At 42.8% G+C, this 17,266-nt stretch overlaps 1 protein-coding gene across 2 annotated transcripts in view; it reads left to right on the top strand.

Moving 5' to 3' along the window:
• The window catches only part of Glis3 (GLIS family zinc finger 3), a 426,677-nt gene that overhangs the window by 7,772 nt on the left and 401,639 nt on the right, over window positions 1-17,266 (top strand). For both annotated transcript variants that reach the window (XM_031390036.1, XM_031390037.1), the window contains exon 2: window positions 6,783-7,266. In XM_031390036.1, the coding sequence (XP_031245896.1) occupies window positions 6,879-7,266 (388 nt within the window). In that variant the 5' untranslated portion in view covers window positions 6,783-6,878. The remainder of the gene's footprint in view (window positions 1-6,782; window positions 7,267-17,266) is intronic.

Raw genomic sequence — 17,266 nt, 5'->3', positions numbered from 1 at the left:
CCCTCTGTGCGTCTATTTAGATCACATTGTGAGTTGTTTAGATGCTTTTCCTGTCAGTTGCTTGGGAGTTACTTTTCATCACACATGATTGATTGCTGTCTATTGAGTTGTGACAGATAGCAGTGTTAGAAGTGTAGCTTTGTAGCTTTTGATCTTAAAAACAAACAAACAAAAAACAAAAACTAGGCTTGCTGATGAGGGGGAGACAGAGGCAGTAGGATCTCTATGAGTTTGAGGCCAGCCTGGTCTACAGAGTAGCCAAGGGTACCCAGAGAAACTTTGTTCTGAAAAAAACAAAAACAAAAAAACCAAAGCAAACCCAAAAAACGAAAACCAAAAAAACCAAAACAACAACAAAAAATAAAGTTGAGGCAGAGGCAGGTAGATCTCTTGAGTTCAAGGCCAGCATGATCTAGAGTGAGTTTCAGGACAGCCAGGGCTACACAGAGAAAGAAACCTTGTTTCAAAACATGAAACCAAACAAAAGCCAAAATGTCAAACTTCCGAATGTTTTCTTTATTTTACATTGTTCTGGGGTTTCTTTTACTTTGATTGTTTAACTCTGGGGTACCCTCAGCTGCTGTTGGTAGGTGTTTGGGTCAGCAGAGTCTAAAATGGTTTTCTGGCCCTAGGTTTCATTTCATTTTAGCTGCATGATCCGCCATAAAACACACCGTGTATCTTACCCCAAACACTATCTGCATATAGAGATGTACACGTGCAACTTTTCTTTTCTTTTCTTTTTTTAGTTTTTGAGACAAGGTTTCTCTATGTAGCCCTGGCTGTCCTGGAACTCACTCTGTAGACCAGGCTGGCCTCGAACTCCAAAATCTGCCTGCCTCTGCCTCCCAAGTGCTGGGATTAAAGGCGTGTGTCTCCACTGCCTGGCCCTGCAATCGTTCTTGACTATTACTCCTCATGTACTCTGATAGCTTCAAATATATTGTGGTCTATTCTATTTAATTTATTTAAATACCTTTTCTACTGAGTAACTGATTCCACAGTGGATAGCAGCCCAGTTTGTAGAACACTTCTTTAAAATGAGTACTTTGGTAACTGGAGGCCTTAGGAAGTCAGCATATTCCAACCTAGGCTAGGCCAATCCATGAGTACCTTCCTGAACTTTTGTTGTGCTGAAAAAAAATTTTTTTTGGCTTCAAGTTCATTCTAAGTTTTTATGATGCTGACTTTTTTTTTTTGGATTGACTATTCTTTGTAAGACCACAGCTTTCTAGACTTTCCTGTACTCTGATGAATTAAAGACTGAGGCCAGGTAAAGAGACACTTCTCAATTATGGCTAAACCCAATGGCATTTGGTTGAGTAGCAGTCTTTGAGAGTCCTGTAGACCACCAGAGGTATGAGAAATGCATTTTGAGGGGTGGGGGAGCTATATAGCTTCACTACTGTTCCCTGCATTGTCTCTCTGAAGAGTCAGGTTTTCTACCAGCCATTGGTCTGGAATCACTGTCTTTGTCATCTGAACCACTCACTGTGTGGATCTTCAGAATCTTGCTTCTGATGTTCAGACAAACTAGAATGGATTCCCCAACTAGATGGCTACTGTCATTCTCCTCTTCACCCTTTCTTCTGCCTTGACCATACTTACTACCCACAGTTAAAATTGCATTGTCAGTTATTTTATTCTATATGCATGAAAAAAATGTCTGCATTTTAGAGATAACTTACAAATACAAATTTCGAATAGTTGAAATATATTGATCATGAATTACTTTGGAGTTTAGATCCACAGATGGATTAAAGTCAGAGTTTCGTTTTAAGAGAGTCCCTGATGTCGATTATAGTGCCTTTTCTAAGTGGACTTTGGAAAACTACCTGGTGAAAGGACTCATTGTCTTACTAATTAGTGTCAAAGTGAGATTCGTCTGATTTCATGTTACCAGTGATTGTTTTGTTTGAGTAACACTGATACATACTAATGTTCCGAGTAAATGTGGTAACAGTCTCATGGTCATCATTAGGCCTTAGGATACTTGGGTAAAAAGATCTGCACATGCTTCTTTGAGTTTCTGCTCTACAGCTCAAATATGAGTTAGCTTTCTTTGGTGTAACTTCTGTGTCTTTGGAGGCTTCCCTGAGTACAGTTATGAACCCACACAAGGAGTAAACTATACCTTGCTCTGAACCTGTTTACCAGAATGTATGACCTTCCAGTTTTGGTCTAGAGCAATGGTACTGTCCACAGCTGATACATTTCCTCCATAATGTCCTCCAGCCTCATGGGCTCGTGTTTGCACTTTCCTCTTGTTGAAATTGCAGACAAGAATCACTCTGATTTATTGGTGACATCTAATATAGCTGTGTTTATATTGTTGCCAATAAAATGACTTACATGATTGGTTTTTGTTTATACAATCTTTACCGAGGAGTCAGTCACCTGTGCTAGAGCAAGGTACATTCTGCTTATTGAAATGAACTCTTGGGATACAAGAACATTCAGCTCTATCTGTCCTTGATTAAATTGCAAAATGTGCTTCACACTGAAGCCGTGCATGAGAATACTTATATTATCCATCAATAGGTTTTTTATTTCTATATTCTTCTGGCTACAAAAGCTGTAAGAGAAGAAACCCAGGAGAGTACCATGGGCCTATTAAACGATAAAGGCAGTGAGGTTGAAATGACAGAGCTTAATGAAATGATACAATCATTAACCCAAAAGGGGAAAATGGAAAGACTAGCATGTTATAGATGGCTTAGACACATGCATACATACACTAACGTGAGTGTACACATGCACACACAAGTGCTTGGGAAGAGCACATACTGTCCATGTGCACACGCATATATGTAAATATGATCATATTCAGGGTCAGTTTACTCTCTGACTGGTATATTGTGCTTCGTTAAAAAGATTTTTTTTTTTTTTTGGTTCAGGATAAAAAATGCTTTCAGCATAAGGAATGGAAAATATAACAAAGGCTAAATCTAGCCTAAGGAAATGAAATGATGTATGAAAATTAATAATTAACTGGCTCATCAGATGAATTATGACTCTAGATGAGTCTATTAATGATATTTACTAAGAAAGGGCCTTTGGCTGTAAATAGGTTCTATGGAAGTTGTTTCTGGAGTTTTCTTAAATGGATGAGTGAACATTGTTTCATTTGTTTAATCTCTCTTAGTACATAAGGAACAGTGCCTGGAGCCCTGGAGAGAAGGTGGGGTCAGGATTTTATATTTTGATCAAAGTTAACACTTTCCCAGGAAATGAGTGGCGTTATGAAATGGTTTTCTACCTGAGTTTCCTTGAGGAGGTTATGTCATTTCCTCTCTGACCTGGATTTCAGGAGCTGTGTCTTAAGAGTTTTGAAGTGATTGAAAGGAAAGACTTAGTAACTCATTAGCAGAGTGAACATTTTCATTGTGAGAACCAATGGGGTATAAAAATCTAAATTTGGCAAAACATCAGATATGAAACACCTGAAATTTATATTTCTGAATGCTCTTTGCCTTTTCCTTTAAAAATTATTTTCCCCTTTTTGTTGATAGTCTTGAGTAGAGTATTTGGTCATAAAACAGGGGGGAAAGCCTGTGAAAGTTTTTAAATAAGAAGAGGCAGCTAGAGAGATGGCTCAGTGGTTAAGAGCACTGGCTGCTCTTGCAGAGGACCCTGGTTCAGGTCCCAGCGCTCACAACTGTCTCTAACTCCAGTTTCAGAGGATCTGACACTGTCTTCTGGCTCCATGGCCACCAGTCAGGTACATGGTGCAGATATAAGAAAACATATAAAATATATGCAAATACATCTTTGTTGAAAAGAGGTCTGTTCAATGGAATTTTCCTGGTTACATTTAGGATACTGCTAGCTGTGATTTTATCTTCTTAGAATATTCATTTAATGCTGTGTTCCTTTTTTTCCTGGTTAGTGCTGTCTTTTTGTGTAGTGTTAGGGGAGGGCCCTCTCTCCCACCATTGCCTCCTCCCATGCACCCAATGTTGCTTGAGTTTTGTTGGTAGAGTGCGCCGCTGTTTTTGCTTCTATTGCTACAAAGTTCCTCTAGATTTAATTCCTAAAAAATATTGGATTCTTCATATCAGTTTGTTATTGTAGTAAATGAGTGTTTAAAAATAATCTTCTTTAGTATTAGAAAAAAACTGCCAGAATATCAAGAAACCATGGTGATTATGGTCAGGGTTTTATGGATGGAGAATTGTTAGTTCAGGAAGCTTGTGACTTACCAGGGTAGGTCTCAGCATCTTGACTTCTCCAGTGTTCCTCACTGATATTAAGCCTAAGTCTTACCTAAAGCTGAGTAGTTTATTCCTCCTTTATTGCCCTGTGGGCTTGGCATGATATTGTGATCAATGGCCTCAGTGCAGAAGTATATAAAATATTACACTGTGAGTAAAAACAAAATTGATTTCTGTGGACTAGTATCTAATGCTTGAAAATCTGTTGACATAATTCACGTGAAAACTGGAATTGTAGTCGTATTTCCCACGTGGCTTGCTTGTCTCCCATTTCGTGGGTGGTTTTGCCTCACGTAGAAGTGCTGTGGAATTGTAGTTGTATTTCCCACGTGGTTTGCTTGTCTTCCATTTCGTGGGTGGTTTTGCCTCACGTAGAAGTGCTGTTCACTCCACTTTCTGGCTGCTTCATTGTCTTTTAAGTACATTTTTTTTTTCTTCTTTAAACCTAAGGCTGTTTCAAATATGAATGCAAGTTACAAAAAAAAAAGAAGCAAAATAAATATTCATGTAATAATACAGGTGTGAGTGCCTAATGCTTGATTATGTTCTTAACTTTATGAATTTCCTTCTTGTCAACTCTTCTTAATGACTGAGCCTAATGCTGGAATACTTAGTGATGCGTTTTTGATCCAGATTTTGATGACAACTGCTTGTGTATGATGCTGGTGTGAAAGTGACTCTTTTCTAACAAAACAAAACAGAAATGACCACAGTCGACAAATCTGCTGACACTTGCCACTTGGAGGTGGTTTAAGTGACTCCAGTCGTTTCGGACTATTCTTCAGTTTCAAAATATTTTCAGTATGGCATGATTATTTGCTTTTTTCCCCCTTTTGGTGGGTAATGAATAAATGCTTCCTACAAATGTTCAGAGTGCTCAGAAACTGCTATTTCATGAATGAGTGGCGAATGGATAATGGTTTGGACTCTTGCTCCAGATCAATCAATAGAGGAAGAGAGTGACCAGTAATAAGCCGCAGCTCCACGCACACACAGCCAACAATGTGCGGGGAGTTTTCCATTGTCAAAGAAGAACAGTCTTAGAGGCACTTTGATAGCAGGCTCCGTTCTTTCTGTATTGTAAATGAACTTCACTCTTGCAGGTTTGGATACTTGTCTGTTGGTGGGATGTACAGTGGAGGGAGAGTGGGAGGGGTTGCTATATGCCAGAGAGAGTTTTCAGTGGATTTTCAGCAAAATAAAGAAATAAAGAGTGCATTCCAAATTTGGAATTTAAATTATGTACAAAGAGTCTCAGCATAGGCACCCTATGCTGGAACTCTGTAGACCAGGCTGGCCTCGAACTCAGAAATCCACCCGCCTCTGCCTCCTAAGTGCTGGGATTAAAGGTGTGCACCACCACAACTGATGAAAGAAACAGTTTCCTTGAAAACAGTTTATTTCGGTGGTAGCCTTCTCATGATAATTGGTGCAGTCGTTTCTTTAGGAGTTGAGTTGAAAATACTTGTTGGAGACCCCAAGTGGATCATACAGCGAGAAGAAATCCCAAGACTTGAGAACATGTGGATGTTACTGTGACAGTCTCAGTGTCATCTTCCGGGTTTGTTCAGCTTTCCATGACTGTCTTGTCTCTATAAAAGACAGATTGGGGATGTTTCAGACATCATAGAGGCAGCATCTTGACACCTGGCCACATCCTCCAGCCCACACAGCAGAATGACCTGTTAGAGAAGGGAGAGCCTTCCTTAGTGATTTAGAACCAGGGAGCCTTGATATCACCACATAGAAGTAGTAGAGAATGACATTCTGTAGACACATCAGTACATTTTTTTCTGTTCCCAGTGGAGGATCCCCAATTGTATGGGATACACAGCAACACAGTAGGACTTTTTGTGAATGTACTGCGCATCTCACTTTTAAGAGTTCTCATCTCTTGTGCTTTCCAGTAGGTATTGTTTATAGTGTTCTCCTTTCCCAGACTCTCATGTAGAAGGCAGAATATTGTGGCATTGATCTGTTTCTAGCCCCATAACTTAGGATCAATATGGATCTAAGACCCTGCTGCTGCTGTCATTATTTAAAAATAAGGTTAAACGAAAAAAGTAATATTCCCATGCCTAGACGTTTTGCAAATCTGGGCACTGTGAAAATGTTCCTCTCGGAAGGAAGGTTGTGTTTGCTTTGCTATTGTTCGCTGGGAACTTCAAAAGCTCAGTCCCAAAGCTCTCAGAGGGTGGTGCTCTGAGTGTCCAAAGGCACACTGTAGCGAAAGGGAAGTGTATGGACAGATCCCTTTGGGGACAGAGTAGGTTTCATCTTGCAAGCAGTCATCAGTGGACTGGTGGTTGATGCCAAGAGCACCATATTGAGGAAGGCACAGATCAATGTAGCGATGATCCGCAATCTAAGCCTCCCATGAATGCAGAAGTGAAGCGTCCTTGCCAAGGAGCTGTGTGTTTTATAATCTTGCTCTACACACGAGGCCAGCTTGCCAGCTGTGGTTCTTTTTTTTGTCCCAGGATAAATGCTATACAAGTTGAAAAATTACTGTATCTCACTTTCAGTTTTACCATTTCCAATGCCTGCCTTTGTTTTTGTCTTAAACAGACTTATCACCTATCCCATGGATAAGTTACTTGACTCGCTCTGAAAGAATCGATAGTGCCATTGGATATTGATCAGCGTGGCCTCAGGGCTTTCAGAATGAATGGAAGGTCATGTGGCATGAATCCCCACCGGACATCAAGAACCCAACAGGGGCCTGGGCTACTCGGTGGTCAACACATCCCTCCCATCAGAGCCCACTCGGGCTCTCCCTGCTCCTCTTCCTGTGCCAGCACGCAGAGCCCCGGTATTGGAAGTCTTGCTAATGGTCTTCACCTCAAGATGTCCTCGGGAGCAGGGATGGCTCCTCAGAGCAGCGTAGCCACGAGCCCCCTCCATCTGCCTGCCCTGAGCCCCCGGAGACAGTTACTCACCAATGGGAAGCCTCAGTTTCAGGTCACCCCGGCTGCTGTCCTGGCAGCGTCGCACACTATAAAGCCCAAACAGCAAGAATTTGGAGACCCCTTCTCTCCAAATCCCGAGAAAGGTAGGATTGTCTCTTTGGAATCTCTTCAAGATGGGAACGTTTCATCGACCCCTTGTCTGCTGAATGCCAGCAAGTTCTATAGAAAAATATATGTAATTCAGTATTAGAGTCAAGGTTCTTCTTGTGCTTGGGGAAGGATTGGGTGCGTACTTCTGTATGTGTGCGTAAGCGACAGGTACAAGTGTGGAGTTGAAGCAGAGTGGAAGGTAAAGCAGACCCAGCTTAAAAGGGAAATAGGGAGGAGGTGATGACTGACAGGGCGGGAGCTGGGTGCAAAGTCTGTCTTCTGCATGCATGTGCCTCTGCCCTGACTTCTGAGGGTGGAGGGGTGGATTCTACAGGTAGTGGAGGACAGGGCCTAACCAGAATCAAAGCTGGTGTTAGATGTACTAGAAGAAAAGCTGTGCTCAGGAGGAGAGGACCACAAAGGAGTCATTTTAGTACCCAGTAAAAAGAGGAGTCAGTAAATATAAATAAGAACAATTTAGAAGGGAAATCAAAAGAAGGGGAATAATGCAGAACTTCTCTCCTTATACTGGGGATTGGAACCATGGGCTCAACAGTGGTGTGCTAGGCAGCTGCGCCACCAATGAGCCCTGTCTCCGGCATGTATTTAAACATTTATTTGAAATTGGTGAGGGACTAGAAAATGTGGTTAATTTGAAATGTAGCATGTGTACTAAATTCAGTAGTGATTGGATTACCCTATATTTCAAATTAAAGAGCAGTTGTTGAGGACTAGCACACCATTTGAATGACGTCCCTTCTCTAGCAACTAACTGGTGTGGCCTTAATGGATTTACATCGCAGATGGTGTGTGTACGGTTAGGGTTAGGGAAAAAAAAGAGCCTATGTCCTACATAACCACAGCTTTCATGTGAAATGGCACTCTGCATAAGGTACCTTGTCAACTCGTATTAAATGTGTTTATCCTGCACTAGAGTTAGTAGCGTGGTTCTCCATGGCCACTTACCCTGGTAAGTAAGGTGAATGATGAATAGTAGCGGACACATAGCCAAAGGCGGTGTGTGGAGTGTGTGGCCATAAATGAAGAGATGAAAAAGGAGACAACCCACGACAGTACACGTACGTGGAGCTTTTATATCTCTCCTTTACGCTCTTACTTACTTCTTAATTACTTATATTTAGTCTGAGTTCCGCTTGGAGTTGTGTGCTTTCCTAGAGGGACTAGTAGTTAAGTTCAGGTAAAGTTTGCCTGGGGGCCTTTTCTAAATAGTCTGTCACTGTTAGGCTACTGGGCTCATGGGCTAGAACGCTGAGTTTCTTCCTACCAAACTCCACTGTTTGGTTTTAGAGGCGCTGCACCAGTGACACCTCTCAGCTCGTCTTGGCTAGGGGGGTCGCCGCTTCTTTTATAGGTACGGATGTCCATGTGGCTGGCAGTGCTAATGTGATAATATTAATAACCTGCGTTTCTCATGTTAGGTATGTGTCAGGCAGCATGTATGTGTGGATGCTTTCCAACACAGACTTCAGAGATTGCTCACCACAGTCCAGAGTGTGTGCTACAGTGATTAAGCCAGTGGAGGTCCAGAGAGAACAAGAATGAGTTCAATCTCTCAATATTACTTGGACAGAAGAAGTCATAATTATGACCCCGGTTTAAAGTGTGCTTCAGAAACTTGGGTTAAGTGAGCTTAACTGAGTGAGTCATGGGGCCAGCGTATCTTGTAAGGCGTGTAGAACAAGCGTCGATTCCCAGTTCTTCCCCCAAGGCTTGCTTGCTCTTCGCTAGCAGACGGTGCCTGGCTTCCCGTCAGCATGCTTGGAGCACAGCTGAGTTCTCACAGATAAGAAACTGGGGACAGTCCGAAGTTATTCTTCTCAGCCCTGCATCTTGGATACTGTCAGTGGTCTTGGTGAGGCCAGAAGTGGTAGAATTCTTTCCTGCAGATCTTGTCGGAATTCATAAATTAAGCCAATAACCACTGGTCTGGGATTGCTTAAGCTCCGTCTGAACGTTTCTCAACAAATAACTATTGAAATAAGTATACATTGTTGGGGATCTGCTGTTCTGGAAGACTTGCCATTAAGATGTCCACCCCTCAGGCTGTTTGAGGATTCGGACAAATATATGGGCAGTTCAAAATGAAGCTCAGCGAGCTCTCTGAGAGGGGCACACTCAGAATAGTGTGGCAGCCTTTGTGTGTGAGAGTGTGTGTGTACGTGTTCAGGCGGATGTGCACGGATGTGCAGACTAGAGGTCAGTGTTGGTGTCTTCCTCAGCTACTTTCCAACTTACTTCTTTCTTCCTTTTCTTTTTAAAAGACAGAGTCTCTCGCTGAGGCTGGAGCTCACTGCTTGACCAGGACGGTGCCCAGCACTCTCCAGGGCTCTTCTCATCTTTGCTTCCCCAGCTCTGCAGTTAGAGACATGGCTCACTACTGGCATTTACGCTTGTGCTGGGGAATCTGAACTCAAGTTCCCACAGTTGCACAGCAGTCACTTTACAGATAGAGCCATCTCTCTAACCCAGTCTGTCAATGTTGAGAGGACTCCCATCCTGGTGATAGGTGGATCTAAGGGTGAGTAGGATGTCTAAGCTCACACATTTGAAAGGTGAAGTACTGGCCTTGCAATGTCCTCAATTGCACACATGAGAGAGTGTGAGTATGTTCATGCATGAGCCGGCAAGGCATGTGTGTGTGCATACGAGGGAGCTTTCTAGCACTTGTTTTGGATAGGGAGACGCACAGTCCAAGCCTGGAGGGGTGCAGATTTCTACCTGGCTCCACATGGCTTGGAGGCGTGGGGTTTTATCAGAGCTGACACTGGAGGAGAGCCTACAGAACACAGCAGATCAAGAGTCTGCAGTGATGCACCAAGAAGTGTAGCTGTGTCTGAGTGAGGAACTGAGTACCAGAAGAGCTGGTGGTCAGGTTCTTGTCTGAAGGTGAACAGGCTCCAGACTCGGGAAAAGCTACTGTTTCAGTGCGAGTCCAAAGGCCAGAGCAAGAAACTAGTGTTCCAGTTAGTTCAAAGGCAACAGGCAGGAAAGGGTTGCCCCTCCATGGGGGGAGGGTCAGCCTTTTGCTCAGACCACCAGAAGATTGGAAGCTCTTCCTTACCAAGGAGGGCACTCCCCTTCCGCAGCCTGCTGATGTGCATGGTAGTCTCATCCAGAAGCGCCTCAACATGAACGGAGAATAATGTCTTACCAAACATCTGAGCACCATGTAGTCCAGGTTATTCACACAGAACACCATGCCGTCCAGGTAGATTCACACAGGATTGGCCGCAAGTAGAGCCTCATTGCATTGTGGTACTGCACAGTTTACACAGCAAGAAGAAAGAGCTTTTCCTGCGTCCGTCCTGAGAGTGAAGGTGCAAACTCTCGGAGCTGTCTCCAGGGATTGTTAACAAGGGGAGACCTGTGGGAAGTGTAGATTTGAATGTTACTTCTATTGGTTAAGGATTACATCCCGCTAACCTAGAAACACAGATCGCAGTGGCGTCACCATCCTATGGTGTGAGTTCCAAATGATAGCATGGGGTCACTGGCACACCACGGGGAACGTCAGGAGTCCTTGAAGGAATCTGAGAATTATCAGAGCATTCTTTTCTTAGCAGGTAAATGTCTCACTAGCAGAGATGGACACTTCCCATGGTAAATTTCATTATATTCCTTTTGGTGGTCTTTGCAGAGCTGCAATCTCAGCAAGCACTTTTTAATTCCTGTTCCTGAATGCATTATTCACCATAGAAGGTAGATAATGCAAGTGTCCATCATGAGATGAATGCATAGATGTATGGTGAAGATGCGTGGCGACAAAACATGAAAAGGAAGGAAATTCTGGCATATCTCCTAACACGTAAATGTTGAGTAAACTGTGCTAAATGAACTATATCAGCTTCAAAGCATAGGCATTATATGAGTCCTATTTTGTAGGTTCTTACACTCAAGTTTGTAGAGCCAGTGAAGTTGCTAAGAACATGGGCAACAGGAATGGGAAGCTGATACTCAGTGTGGGTACAGAGATTTGGTTTGAGGTGAGAAAATTTTGGCATTTAGTTATTTTTTTTTTCATTTTAAAAAGTATTTAATTATTTAACATTTGGGGTTTTCTTTGAGAGAGTCTCAAAAGATTGACCTGGCACTCACTTTATAGCTTAGGTTGGCCTAAGAACTTGGGGCAGTTACCTCTGTTTCTGCCTTCTGAATGCCAGGATGTCAGGCGTGAGTCACCACCCTAGAGCATGGAACATCTGCCTTACCCTAAGGCTTGAGGAGCGGGGGAGTATACCACAGGGTATGTCCCTCCTGAAGTGGTGTCTATTTAAGAGTCAAACAGGTATGCCATTTCTCTTTTACTTTATGAATATTACATTTTAAAGCAGCTAATAAGTTACTAGTACATAAGTGCTGCTGAGTGTTTACACCTAACTCCTGATTAATGTGGCTGTTAGGTGTTTCTGTGGGCCGCAGGGCACCATAAACGCACAAGAGAAGACGCTCAGCTGGCCACATCTTCGATGCCCAGGGCCTGTCATGAGGCTGTTTTTCTTACGGCTGGGTCAGCGTTGGCTGTGCTACCCTGCACTGTCAGCCTGAGACTGTGGAGTGTTCCTCTTGGCTGCACAGTGGCTGCCTCAGTCCAGCTCTGACTAGAGTTTGCCTTCTGAGAGGAGGGGGAAGGAAGGATAAAAAGCAAAAAGGAAAAAAAGACCATTTCCCTAGCTTTTCGCCTTTAAACAGTTTCTTGGGAGCCCCATCCAGTCATCCCTACTTATAGTAGCCAGTCTTTTAATAAGCTACTTCTTCATGAGCAAAATTCATTCTTTGGTCTCAGTGATTTTTTTTTCTTATTATTTTGTACTGTGTTCTATTATAATTAAATAACTAGTTGATTAATTTTTTCTGAGACAAGATTTCCCTATGTAGCTCTGAATAGCTTGGAACTCAGTATGTAGACAGGCCTTGAACTCAGTGACCCTCCTGCTTCAGTATCCCCAAAGTGCTGAGCTTACAGACATGTGTCACTACACATAAATTAATAGATTTGACTTTTCAGCATTTTGACACATTTATCTGTATCAAGTACATTGAACCACTCCAAAAAAAGTGACATTTATCTTCAAGTTGTCCTTCTTCACTTATATATACAAATACATCATTTATCATAACCAGGAAGTTAACTCAGACACAACAATATCATGTATAATTATATCTTAATATGCAGTCCATAATGAAATTAATTTTACAGTATTTTATATAAAATATAAATTAAATTATTTATCTGTCAATTAAATTATTCTCTCCACCAATCCAAGGGCCCTTTCTCGCTGATTTTTAATTTAGACAGCTCTAATCAACTTTAAGCATATTACATATGGCTATTGCAGTATTTCAGGTTCTTTTATGAGACCTCCCCTTCCCCCTACCCTTAATGCTTATGTGTGCATGTGCTTGTGTGTGTGTGTGTGTGTCTCAGGTTCAGGTGAGCAGTCTTCGTTGCTCAGGCTAGCAGTCTGAGTATTTCTTCATTGTCTAATTCAGGTTAGAATATAGTCTGAATGGGACTGGAGGGCCGGCTCACTGCTTGCTAGTCAAGCATGAGGACTCCCGGTACCCTTGTAAAAGCCAAGCACCGTGGTGTGCTCCTGTGATCCCAGTGTGCCATGGCAGACAAGGAGGATCCCCTGAGCTCTCTGGCAGCCACTCCAGCCGAAATGGTGAGTCTGAGGATCAGAAAGAGAGGCCTTGTCTCAGGAACAAGGTGGAGAGGGATAGAGGGCACCATCCAGTGCTAACCTTTGTACTGCACACCATATGCATGAGTGCACATATGTGCACACGTGCACATGCACATACACATTAAAAAGAAGAATATGGAATAGGAAATTTGTGGGTGGGACATGAGCTTGTCAGTAGATCACTGCCCTGTGGACGTGTTTCCTGTCAAAGTTAGTCAGTGATGTCACATTCCTTAGCTTCTCCTTGTGTCCCCTCTGGTCCATGTTTAAGTCAGGTTTTCCTGGTTGAATATGATGATGGTTTCTGGGTTTTTCAGTCCCTGTGTGGTTATCAGCCGGTGTTTTATAGTGACAAGATACTTGATAAATCTTGGACGTAAGAGAGGAAGGACTTGTTTCAGCTCACAGTTCCCTGGACTCTGTCTACCATGATGGGGGGTGGGGGGCGGGGAGAGCATGATCATCTATCTGTAGGAGCGTGCGGTTCCTCGTGCGGCTCCTTCCATGCACAGTAGCCAGAGCAGGAGACAGTTTCTGTTCAGAGTTTGGAGCTGGGTATAAGCTTCCAAGCCCACCCTTTGTGGCCTGTGTCTGCCAGCCTGACTGACAGTCTACTCTGGATTCTATCACCTCCCCAAAGAAAGCCTCTAGCTAGGGCAGAGGTGCGGGTACACAGCTTGTGGGGGCATTTTGGATTCAGACCCCAGCAACTGGGAACAGGCTCCCTCATCTCTTTTGAATCATGGGAGACTCACTCAGGGCCTCTTCAAAAAAAAAAAAAAAAGGTTCTCTGTGACTCATTCCCATCATAATTCTCTCGGATGCTCAAATTAACCCAAATGTGGCCAAAGGAACCCTCTTGAGGTCAGTTCCTGTGTCCTTTAACCATGTTCCCATTAAACGCTTCCTGTTTTCAGATGTAACAAGATGTTTTTGCATCTTACTGGTACTTCCCTGCCCTAGGCCTGAAATCGCCCACTTTCACCCAAATCTCAAGTCCCTTTCAGTGGGGGATGTTTGTGTAAAAGGCCATCCTTCCTGCCTCTGAGATGCCATCACTTCCAAGCCCTGCTCTGGATAGAGTCAGGGAATGCATTGGAAACAGTGCTGCCCTTAAAACACAGCACTGTGTTCTTCATCGTAGGCCAGAGAGAGCTTGAGTCAGGGCCTATTTTTGCCTTCCTGACTTACAATAGGGGAGGGGGCTAGATTTAGCTTAACATTTCTCAAGTAGTAGAAATTGGTTTTCAAGTTCATTGCTTATACCAGGTTAGTTTTAATGTGTGGAGATGAGCGTTCCTCCTTTGGAGCCTCAGGGGGCAGTGTATGAGGGAGACACTGTGTTCAGGGTACTTGCTAGCCTGCCTAGGGTTTGTGACTGTGGGTCCCACTTTGCACTAGCGATAGCATATCCTTGCTTCCTGGTCCAGCAGAACTCAACTGTAATTAGACTTGTAGAAACTCATTTTTCAAAGCATCAGGGAAATCAGTTTTATGATCCCCACTTTAAGCACATTTGACATGACTATTTAAATATTTAAGACAGTTCTGCAAGTGTAGTACCCAGAGGACTGTATAATTGGGAAGATTTTCATTATAAAGGTTTGTGTTTTACCTCAGGCCCTCTGACATTTCTTGTTGGGCTCGGCTGTCCTTGGAGACAAAAGGAGTTAGTTATTCATTAGCATTTGTGGGTTATTCATTATTGTTGGTTAGAGGAAAACAGAATAATATCAACAGAGGACAGCAGACTAATTGGGATTTTAGAACTCTTTGTGTCACTTTAGGCTGGTGTCTTTGTAAAGACCCAGTTCAAGAATCACAATGTATTATGTGGAACTGGGAGGGCCAACACTTAATGTATGTTAAACAACACATCAAAATTTGTTTTTATTTTTATTTTTTAAGTGCCTGTGGGTTCATTTCATTGGTTGGAGCCTGGGAGTTGAGGTTAGGGGTTGATTCCTGGGTGGGTCAGCTAGCTTCTTGTTTTCTTCCTCCTGCTCCATCATACATAAAGTTTACAAGATTGCCACTGATTTAAAATGTTACTTCTCTGTAGTAATATGCCTCCACTGTATTTTGATACAGACAACAAAAACAAACTGTTACCCTGCCCCCCCCCCCCACCCCAACAGGGCTGCTGGGTGGAATGTGAGCCATGCTGGAAACAGACTAGGAGGAGCAATATGGGGAGCCCTCTTATTTGGAAAAAATACAGTTAAAAAGAGCACAACACTTGTATCCCCCCTTTTTTTCACTTCTGCTTTTTAATCATTTATATTTCCTTGTACTTCCAATGTGGCTTCCTGTCGAATTAGAGCAAATAAAGTTAATATTCCATAAAAGGCTCCAAAAATAACCGACTTGACCAGAGACCAAAGGCATTATTCCAGCTGAGGTGGCCGGAGTTTGCGTTTCGTCTGGCCAGCAAGGCAGGTGAAGCACAATGTTTACTTTTGTTTACTCCCTGGGCTGCACAGGGCCGACTTTGTGTGATTTATTGATGCTGGGTGTAAATCAAATTGATGATGAGTTTCCAAGTATTACTGAATGGCAGGTACGATTTGTTCCAGTTCATAAAAGTGCTTTGTCAGGCTTGTAGCATTCCACATTTGAAAGAATACAGTGTATTCTGTGAATAACTTTCTCCCAGTGCAGTTCTATAGGACAGCAAACTGAAACAGGAAGGGAACGGTCACCCTCGGCACCTTGAAAGGATGTTCGCTATCAGAATGACATGGGTTAGCTCTGCAGAGGTCCTGAGTTCAATTCCCACCAGCCACATATATGATAGCTCACGGCCATCTGTGCAGCTACAGTGTACTCATACATGTAAAATAAATAGAATAAATCTTAAAAAAAAAATACTGCTGTGATATGAAAGTGCCTCAGTGTAACTACACTTAAACATTGAAAGACGCATCAGACAAGCTTTTACCTAAACGTAGAATTAGCTGAAATGCTGCTGATCCACATAGGTGTCTTGTTCACTCAGATATCTCGCTTGCTTTCAGCAATGTGGAGTATGAAGTGGTGGTGTATTTCTATGAAAGCAGTGATGAGTTCTCCCTTGAGTGCCATTATAACTTTGTAGATAATTCAGCATAAATATGGGTCATGAAAAAAAAAACTGTAAGGATCCAAATACAGACCAGACTTGAAGGGCTGGGGCGGGGGCGGGCTTTGTTGTTTGCTAATTGTAGACAGCATGTTATACGTGTGGGCAGTGCTGCACCAGGAGCCTGCTAAGAGACCACCTCATGTCTTCGGTAGACAAATGAAAGCATACATTGGGAAGGCATCCGCTTGACTGACTCAAAGACGTTTTATTTGAGCTTGTTTCAGGGGAAGATTCAGAGTTGTCTTCTCTGTCAATTTTAGTAGAAGTGGCTGATTTTGTGTAGTGTTGGAAAGCTTGGAGTAAGTGCTGAGGTTTTTTCAGGACTCCAGGGAGACCCTCACTGTAGTTATTTTAGTAGAGACAATTTAAACCTAGGAGTTTCTGAAACAGTTAATGAATGTCTGAAACAGCACAGGCTAGCTCTCAGATTAGTGCGGACACTTTCCTGGCAGGGAGCGCTACCACCCTAGGGCTGGAGGCGGGAAGGGAAGAGGGTACCACTTACCGGAATCTAGAGTCTTCAAGCCGTGATCCTGGTACTGCTGACAGCTGGAAGGATTGCCTAGCTGGTTACTCTGCTAGAGTCAGAATAGGAATAATGGGCTCCTATTGTCCGTGTGCGTCCCTGCCAGTCCTGGGACATTCTAGACCATTGTGAATCAGTAACTGCACTCAGAGTCAGTCAGGGTTCTGTGGAACTTGCTCTCAGTTTTTGTTCTGGTTCTTAAGCTGAGCGGTGTGGTAGAGTGCTAGGCCTAGGTGAAATCGTCGAACCACGTTACGGGGTTCCTCTCAGACATGTTTGAAGTGTTTGGAGCAAGCCCGAAGAAATAAAGAAAAACAAGACCACAACTTCCTTTTCACGCTTTCTTCATAGTTTTTAATCAGATTTTAAAGGATAATGATAGTCAATACTTAATATAATATGATACATGTTGCTATAAATTCTAGTTACTTTATGTTACTACATCTAAGCTGCTTCAAAACTTAGGACCATTGGGCTCGTTGTAATTATTGTTCTTTGTGCTTTTTTTTTTTTTTTTTTTTTTAAGATGAGGAAACTGACATCTTCTTGTAGCATTTCTTCACTCACACATAGCTAGGGAGTGGAAGGACCAGCACCTAGGCCCATCAAATGTACATGCCTTTAGCCATTATGCA

Source organism: Mastomys coucha, unplaced genomic scaffold (genome assembly GCF_008632895.1).
Source record: "Mastomys coucha isolate ucsf_1 unplaced genomic scaffold, UCSF_Mcou_1 pScaffold21, whole genome shotgun sequence".
Lineage (NCBI taxonomy): Eukaryota > Metazoa > Chordata > Mammalia > Rodentia > Muridae > Mastomys > Mastomys coucha.
Note: the sequence above shows the minus strand (reverse complement) of the source record. Positions and strands in the feature narration are given on the sequence as shown.